Source organism: Corylus avellana, chromosome 10 (assembly GCF_965113065.1).
Source record: "Corylus avellana chromosome 10, dhCorAvel1.hap1.2, whole genome shotgun sequence".
Taxonomy (NCBI): domain Eukaryota; kingdom Viridiplantae; phylum Streptophyta; class Magnoliopsida; order Fagales; family Betulaceae; genus Corylus; species Corylus avellana.
In genome coordinates, this window is record NC_142499.1 from 14,930,199 (window position 1) to 14,939,035 (window position 8,837).

The window sequence follows — 8,837 nt, forward strand, 5'->3', positions numbered from 1 at the left end:
GAAAAACACTCAAAGCGGGTCATGACTGCCGGAGGAGGCTGATCGCGAGTTGGCCGGAAACCGCCGTGGAAGGTGGCACAAAAAACTTGGCGCGGGAGAGGCGCGTGAAAAGACCCGACAGCGAGCGGTGAGCAGGGCGCGGAGGAGATCGGCGGCACACACAAACAAACAGGGAGGGGGAGAGTTTGAGTGAAAACTCCCAAAAGTAGTACCCACCGAGAGATAACATAAGCACAAACAGAATAAAAAACACCAAAGACAGAAACAAGCTTAAAACAAAAACCGGGAAGCAAAGAAGGGGAGGAGGGATGCAGGCGACAGGCATCCCTCCTCCCCTGAGGCAGCGGCGCTCTGGAGGGGGGCATAGTATTCATTTTGTTAACAGGTGAAAAATTCATGGATGGATGTAATTTTTTAGGAAACAATTTAAGAAAGTCCCAAATCTGAGAGTGATTAAATAATTTCTAGTTTATTTATTTATTTTATCATGGTTATGTAGTCCGATTGACACGGATTTGACTCACCACCGAAAATAGAAGAGACCATAAACAATTCACCCGCACAAAATTAAAATATTAAAAAAATCATAAATTTCTTCATAAATACCACCTGTATCCTGTCTTCTTCTCCAAATTCTCTCTCTCTCTCTCTCTCTCTCTCTCTCTGAGGTAGCAGAGGCTCTTCCCATTTGGGTTTCTCTATTTTCGTCTGTAAGTTTAAGTTCTCTCTCACCTACAATTTTGGTTTTTCTTCTTTTGTGTGCAAAATCTTTTATGCTCTGTTTGTTTGCTGAGAATATATAATGTCTGAAAAGAAAAGAAATTGTACTTCATAATTTGGTTTCCACATTTCTTGGTGTCTTTCATGCCACTGACCATAAGAGCATCTGAATGAGTTCTGATGAATATGTCATCTTTTATAGAAATCATAACAACGCAAACCAGAAGAAATCTGAGTTTCAGTTTCCTTGGCTTTCCCTAAAACTTTCTCAGGAACCAAAACAGATACTTGTAGTTTGATGAACATGATGTTGATGACATTTCAGAATTAGTTTTTAGTTTTCCACCTTCCCTTTCTGGGTTTTGTTATCTTAGGTTTGTGCTGAGTAATTTTGTGTTGTACTAGGTGTATTTTGATTCTTTTCTTTGAGGCAAACCTTAACTTTTTATAATTGCTTTTATTCTTTTCTTAAACTTTGTTTTTGGACTTTTCACTTTCTCCTTAACCTTTTACATATTTCACGTATGCTCTGTTTTTTCTTCCTACTTTGTACCTTTATGTTTACACATTTATTGATGACGTCAAAATATGACAATAATAGATAATTATCATTTTAAAATTTTAAGTTAATATAAAAAGATGAATTTATTTCTTTAATTAATAGATTAATAAAACTTAAGTGAAATGGTAAGGTAAACCATCTCATGACTACTTATCTAGCAACATGATAAACTGTCAATTAATAAAAAAAATGATAAGTTTAATTAATCATTAATAATTTAACAAATATAGATATTATTGTTTTCTTTTTTTGGGTTATTGTTAAAGTAATTTTGTTTTTTTATCACTTCAGGAAATGGCGAGAACTCCCTTCTCCATGATGGGACTTCTGCTCTTGTGTTTCTGGGCAGCCTTTGCAGAAGCAGAAAACCTTAAATATAAAGACCCAAAACAGCCATTGAATGTTAGAATTAAGGATTTGATGCGCCGGATGACTTTGGAGGAAAAGATCGGTCAAATGGTGCAGATTGACCGCACTGTTGCATCCGCGGAGGTGATGAAGAACTACTTCATTGGTAATAATTATCACCAATCATTTTTATTTCTATGTCAAAACTTTGAGGAAAAAACAGAGAGAACGTTGAAAGTGTTGCTCTGTTTTTGAAAAATAAAAATGCTCTGTTTCGGGCAGGGAGCATATTAAGTGGGGGAGGGAGTGTTCCAGCCAAGGAGGCTTCTGCAGAGACATGGATTGACATGGTGAATGATTTCCAAAAGGGTTCTTTATCCACCCGCCTTGGAATTCCAATGATTTATGGGATTGATGCTGTTCATGGCAACAACAATGTCTACAAGGCAACCATTTTCCCCCACAATATTGGGCTTGGAGCTACCAGGCAAGTATAATAATTGGATGTTAATATTATCTCTGTTTGTTACTCCTAGTTCCACGCTCTGAGTATTGAATAATTTTTCTTTAAAATTAGGATGGACAATTTGTGTTGAGTGTTCGGTTCGAGTTATAGCGAAGTATAAATATAAAATTATATAGATTAACCATAATTTGACTAATTTAATTAAATGAGTTACATCCTTCAATCTTATGGTTTGTTTGGAATTCTGATTTCAAAAAGTGCGATTCTAAAATTTGCGATTTGAAAAAGTGATTTTTAAAAACATAGTTAAGTGTTTGGAAAAATGACGATATGACCTTTAAAATCGTAGTTTAGCCTTTTAAAAACGCAATCCCAAACAATTAATTTTCTGCGATTTGGTTTAAAATCGCACATTTTGTTTATGAAATTGCAATGCCAAATGTACCCTTAATTTGCTAATTTTGTATTGGATTTTTACTTTTGTGTTGGGTTCGAGTGGTGTCGAGGCATAGGTAAGATTATATAAGTCAACCTTAATCCGATTATTCAATTAAACGAGTCCGAACCTTCGAACCTAACTCACTAATCTCGGATTAAAAATTGTGAGCTTTTAGTCCGTCTTAGGAATTTAGTGTCAGAAATTCAAGAAAGATCAACAATGTATTATCCATTGTATGATAAAAATATGCTTGTAAATCTGCCATTGATGATCAAATTATTTCCGATCAAACAGAGACCCAGAACTTGTCAAGAGGATTGGAGCTGCAACTGCGCTTGAAGCTAGAGCAACAGGGATTCCATATGTTTTTGCACCTTGTATAGCGGTAACTACGTTGAATGAATCTTCCAACTACGGCTTGCTCTCAGGATCATAAACAAATCTTCATCTGTAATTTGCAGGTTTGTCGAGATCCAAGATGGGGAAGATGCTATGAAAGCTACAGCGAAGATCCCAAGGTTGTTCAGGCAATGACTGAGATTGTGTCGGGGCTACAAGGGGAGTTACCCACTCACTCTCCCAAGGGTGTCCCGTTTGTTGCCGGAAGGTAATATTAGTGGGAATTTGATGTTAATTCTATAATTTTATATTTTTTTAATTAACTATAATTCAAATGCTATTGATTGATTATGATTATAAGTTCTAATGTTTTCTCTAGCACTCTCAATTTTATAAGAAAGAGTAATTCTATATATCACTAATACTCGACTATTATTTTACTGTGCTAATAGGGTAGTGCGAATTAATCTCTGATTATTTATTTTGTTTTAATAATGACTAATTTAATTTAATTTTCATTTTTAAACAATGGCTAATCAAATGGAGGATTGACATTGACACGTTAGAATAATGAGATAGTAGTGTGATATATATATATATATATATATATATATATATATATACTCAATGCTAAATATTAGACTCCATCCCGCTCGGTCGATGTGGAAGCTTCCACCTTCCCTTAAATATTTGTTTTGTTTTTTTTAATATGGGTCGATGAACATTGTCATATCAATCTAGTATTTAGCATTATTTTATAAAAAAAGAGTAATGTTAAAAATTATACTTTTTTTTTCTTGATTTATTTTTTATTTATTTTTTTTATTCTGCAACCATCTTACAATATTGAATTTGGTAGCCCTACATCGCTGTTGGATCAATTATTATTAAAAAAAAAAAAAAAATTAGTTAAGACTACCGCATTAAATTGAGAAATAATTATAAAATAAAAATTATAGTTTATAGAATTCTCGCATGTGTAATTCATTCACAGAAATGTCTGCACTTCAAAATTTATGCCTGTGGCTATAATCATGCTTTGTGTAGATTACATCATAGAAGCATCCGGAAACCTTTCCAAGTTGGTATCTCTATCAATGTTGGCCCACCTCTCCTTATTGGTCGATTAAGACAAATATAGCCATCTTTGATTTGTGAGTGGTCTATTTCCTCTAGGCAATCACTACGGATATATATAGAACAGCCTTGGACAGATGTGTGTTTGGCATAGGACAAGTATACGGACCATGGATTCCAGTTAATCACGTCAATTATGAACAAAAGAAGGATAATTATAACTCATTAAAAAAAATAATAATAATAATTCAATACTTATGGGTTTTTGGTGATAAGAACAGAAATCCTTTTTTAGATTAATAAAAATTAGATTACCTAAAATTTAGAGAATTGAAGAGATTGAATCATCTTAAATTAAGGGATATGATTAGGATTATGTTAAATTCAAATAATTTGTAAGTTCTATAAACAGAAGCTTGAAAAATGTAGATGTAAGTAGGGTTGCAAATAAATCAGTCTGTTCGACTCATTAACTCGTCATATATCTTGTATGTATATACAAATATATATTAGTATATTACTAAAAATTAGTTATATAAATTTATATATATATATATATATGCTAGTAATTAAGTAATATATGTTATATAGGTTACTTAATATTTAATAGCATTCTCAATGAGTTCAAACTCGCCTAGCTTCTAACGAGCCATTCTTGAAATCTTAAAACTTAACTTAGCTTAACTCAATTACATCCTAGACATAGGCATAGAGCGAACCACTTGAATTGTCTATGTCATTCAATTTATTTTTTATATCTCTAAGATTCTATAATTGGGCAGGGGGACAACTTCATAAGAATCCACATGTTGTTGCGTTCCTTTGTGCAGAAACAAGGTTGCAGCTTGTGCCAAGCACTATGTGGGTGACGGAGGAACAACCAACGGCATAAATGAAAACAACACGGAGATAAGCAGACATGGGCTGCTCAGCATACACATGCCAGGCTACTACAACTCCATCATCAAGGGTGTCGCCACCATCATGGTCTCCTACTCCAGCTGGAATGGGGTCAAGATGCATGCCAACCATGATCTTGTTACCGGCTTCCTCAAGAACACTCTTCGTTTCAGGGTAAGAAATATAATTAAAATGAGAAAATTTCACTTTAACTCTCAATTTAATCCCCTGAATTTTTAATTTGAGTTAATTGACCCCTTCATCAAATTTAGCGGTTAACTTCTAACGACAATGCCAAAAAAGACCAAAATACCCCCTATTTTCTTTTTTCTTTTTTTTAAAGGAAAAAATGGGTCCAAGGTGACCCTACCGTGGGTCAATTTGTTTTATTTTTTTATAACTTTATTTTTTTTAATTTTTAATTTGAAATTAAGGGTAAATTTGAAATTTTATAAAAAAAAAAATCAGAAGTATAAACGTCATTATATCACTTTTAACATTTAAAATCTGACGGAGGGAATTAATTGAATCAAATTGAAAGTTCAGGAGGTTAAATTGAGAGTTTTTGAAATTTAGGGGAGTCTTCTCAAAATGCGCGATAATTTAGGGGTCTAGAGTAAAGTTTATCCAATTAAAAAAGAAAAAGGAAAAAATTTGATTACTTTAGCTTGATTTTTTGAATTACTATTGGATTGATCGAAAAGAGAAAGATATGAATGTTGTGAGTTGTTTTTCAGGGTTTTGTTATCTCAGATTGGGAGGGTATCGACAGGATCACCTCTCCTCCTCATGCTAACTACTCATATTCTATCCAAGCTGGAATTCATGCCGGCATTGATATGGTTTGTCGGCCCCCTACTATATTTATACTGCTTAACCACACGCACACATTGCTCTGTTTGGATTTGTAATTTTAAAATGTGTTCGATTTTTTAAAAATACAATTAACTGTATGTTAAAATAGCAGTTTAACCTTTAAAAATTATAATTTAACTTTTGAAATTGTGTATTTTTACAAAACATTTCCTATTGCATGCGATTTGAAAACCTAAAATTTTAGGAAAACTTCCATCACTTTTCAATATACTCCAGAGTTGTATCAAACTTCTAATTTTTTGCAATATCATCTATCTGTTAAGTTTTTCCATTAAATCTTGTCAAAATCCCAAAATAGCCTCTTTTTTTTTTTTTTTTTACAAAATAAAAATTGCAAAGATTCACACATGGGTATTTTTGCAAACTCCGTTAAATTCGGATCAATGCTTGAATTTTTGCAATTTTCTATTTCAATATAAAATGGGGGATATTTTGGTAATTTGACACCCTTCAATTAAAAATTTAAAGACATAATATTACAAAAAATTGACAGTTCGATACACAAAATTAAGAGTTTTTGAATTTTATAGGGCAATTCCAAAAGTGATAGAAGTTTAGGAAAATTAAATGAAGTTTTTTCTAATGTTTTAAAAATGCACAAAATAATACTATTTTTTTTTTATATGATTTAAAATCACATATTTAATCTATGAAATTACAATACCAATACCAAACGCACTATAAGTGGTCTAATCTTGTAATATTTGTGTCATGGACATATTGCAGGTCATGATTCCATTCAACTATACAGAATTCATTGATGGTCTAACCTTCCAAGTAAGGAATAAAATCATCCCCATGACCCGAATTGATGATGCAGTGAAGAGAATATTGCGGGTCAAGTTTGTGATGGGTCTGTTTGAGAACCCATTGGCTGATCGGAGCCTGGTCAACAAGCTAGGAAGCCAGGTTAGTTAATATAGTTCCCTTTTAAGTTTAATTTGTCTCCCCCCCGCACACACCCGCCGCCACCCCCCCCAAAACAGGACAACAAAAGTAAACATCCTTCTATACCATTACATGTACACCACCTTAAAGGAGCATAGAGAATTGGCTAGGGAAGCTGTTAGGAGATCACTGGTGCTGTTGAAGAATGGCCAATCTGCAGAAAAGCCATTGCTGCCTCTTCCCAAGAAGGCATCCAAAATACTTGTTGCCGGCAGCCATGCTGACAATTTAGGTTTCCAGTGCGGTGGGTGGACAATTGAGTGGCAAGGACTTAGCGGCAACAACCTCACTAGTGGTACATCTCCAAAACTATTAGCCTCTTTTAAGTACTACTAAGGGCATATTTAGGTGTGCATTTGAGTGACCTAAAAGTATGTTTAATACTCAAAAAGTTCGTTTGAAGAAAAAATACATATTTGATAAAAAAAATTGAAAGCGCTTTTAAGAGTACAAAAAGCTCAAAAATAGCCAAAAACACATTTTTGACAAAAGCTTAAAAATGAAGCTTTTATAAAAAAAAACGTTTTTTGACTTAAAACTCTATTTGTCAAATGCAATTCCAAACAGGTTCTAAATATACGATTATGATAACTTGTAGTGAAATTATATATATATATATATATATATATATATATATATATAGTTGTCTGACAATCGTATAACAGTATACTAATAGTGTATTTGGGATTGCATTACGAAGTAGATCTTTTAAAGTCAAAAATAGTTTTTTTTTTTTTTTTTTTTTCAAAATAACTTTATTTTTAATATTTTCCCAAAAGTGCATTTTGAGCTTTTTTTAGAATAATAATAATAAAAAAAAAGTACTTTTGAAATTTTGTTTGACACAACTTTTTAAGTATTAAAAGTACTTTTTATCTTTCTTAATGCCAATCCCAAATAGGCTCTAAATGACATTACTCCACCACTTTCTGATCTTCTATTATTAGAAGAGTAATGCTATTTACCAGACTGCTTTACAAATTATAACTGGAGCGCTGTAGCTGCAAAAATTAGCATTTAAATCAACAAAGGCTTGTAAAAAAAAAAAAAAAAAAAAAAAAGAACTAATCTTTACTTCTACTTTATCTTAATCATATTATAATCGATCGTTTCTTTTATAAGAATTACCAGTACTGCATTAAGAGTTAACCCGTTTGTACGAACCTTGTAATGAGCAGGTACCACAATCCTGAATGCCATTAAAAATACCGTTGATTCAGACACCAAAATAGTCTACGAGGAGAACCCAGACGCCGACTATGTCAAGACAAACAAATTCTCCTACGCCATTGTTGTAGTAGGAGAGCTCCCATACGCAGAGACTAATGGAGACAGCCTGAATTTGACAATCCCTGAACCCGGCCCAACCACCATTAAGAATGTCTGTGGAGCTGTGAAATGTGTTGTTGTCATCATCTCCGGCCGTCCTGTCGTGATCCAGCCATATATTTCCTCCATAGATGCCCTGGTTGCCGCCTGGCTGCCGGGAACGGAAGGCCAAGGAGTCGCCGATGTGTTGTTTGGTGACTATGGTTTCAGTGGCAAGCTGTCACGCACGTGGTTCAAGACGGTTGATCAACTTCCAATGAATGTGGGGGATCCACATTATGACCCGCTATTCCCATTCGGGTTTGGCATCACTACAAAACCCGCCCAGGCCAACTAGGATGATCACCTTTACCTTATTACATTCGTTAATAACAAAATAAGTGACATTTGATGGGGTTTTGATGATTAGTGATTGTTACAAACAAAAAGAATTACAGAAAATATATATATGATATCCATAATAAGCTACAAAGATTGGTGCTAGATTTTCATGTTCTTCGATCACACAACCTCCAATGAAACTAAGATCTTCATTTATTTGTTTTAAATCCAAAAGAGAATCTAATTTCTCTTGTATATAGTGATACAATTATATGAATTTTAGGTTTAATTAGCCAATAATTCTGTATTAAGTACACAAACGGGAATAGGATCATGTTCCTTTTTAGTCAAATGAAAATGATCAATTTTGCGGTCAAGATTTTTTGTTTCTAATGGTATACATATTACCACGACATTTAAATACAGTGTCACCTCATTTAAAATTTTAAATGATATGACAAAAAATCCTTCCTAGATTTTCAAAGGTTCATACTTCAACACTAAGTCTAGAT

At 33.5% G+C, this 8,837-nt stretch overlaps 1 protein-coding gene across 1 annotated transcript; it reads left to right on the plus strand.

The window, feature by feature from the left end:
• The first annotated feature begins 648 nt into the window (after window positions 1-648).
• Window positions 649-8,487, plus strand: LOC132192322 (uncharacterized). Its single transcript, XM_059607619.2, has 10 exons — window positions 649-710; window positions 1,574-1,796; window positions 1,913-2,117; window positions 2,830-2,920; window positions 2,997-3,142; window positions 4,782-5,025; window positions 5,589-5,693; window positions 6,454-6,636; window positions 6,766-6,970; window positions 7,854-8,487. Exons 2-10 carry the CDS (start codon window positions 1,577-1,579, stop codon window positions 8,339-8,341), a joined length of 1,887 nt encoding a protein of 628 aa, XP_059463602.2. The 5' UTR covers window positions 649-710; window positions 1,574-1,576; the 3' UTR covers window positions 8,342-8,487.
• The last annotated feature ends 350 nt before the right edge of the window (window positions 8,488-8,837 follow it).

What these genes read in the sequence shown, in the direction of transcription:
- LOC132192322 (XM_059607619.2), top strand. Translation starts at nt 1,577, where the DNA reads ATGGCGAGAACTCCCTTCTCCATGATGGGACTTCTGCTCTTGTGTTTC. An exon ending in ATTGGGCTTGGAGCTACCAG is followed by an intron (nt 2,118 to 2,829) that starts GCAAGTATAATA and finishes CCGATCAAACAG; the next exon opens with AGACCCAGAACTTGTCAAGA. An exon ending in GTCCCGTTTGTTGCCGGAAG is followed by an intron (nt 3,143 to 4,781) that starts GTAATATTAGTG and finishes TCCTTTGTGCAG; the next exon opens with AAACAAGGTTGCAGCTTGTG.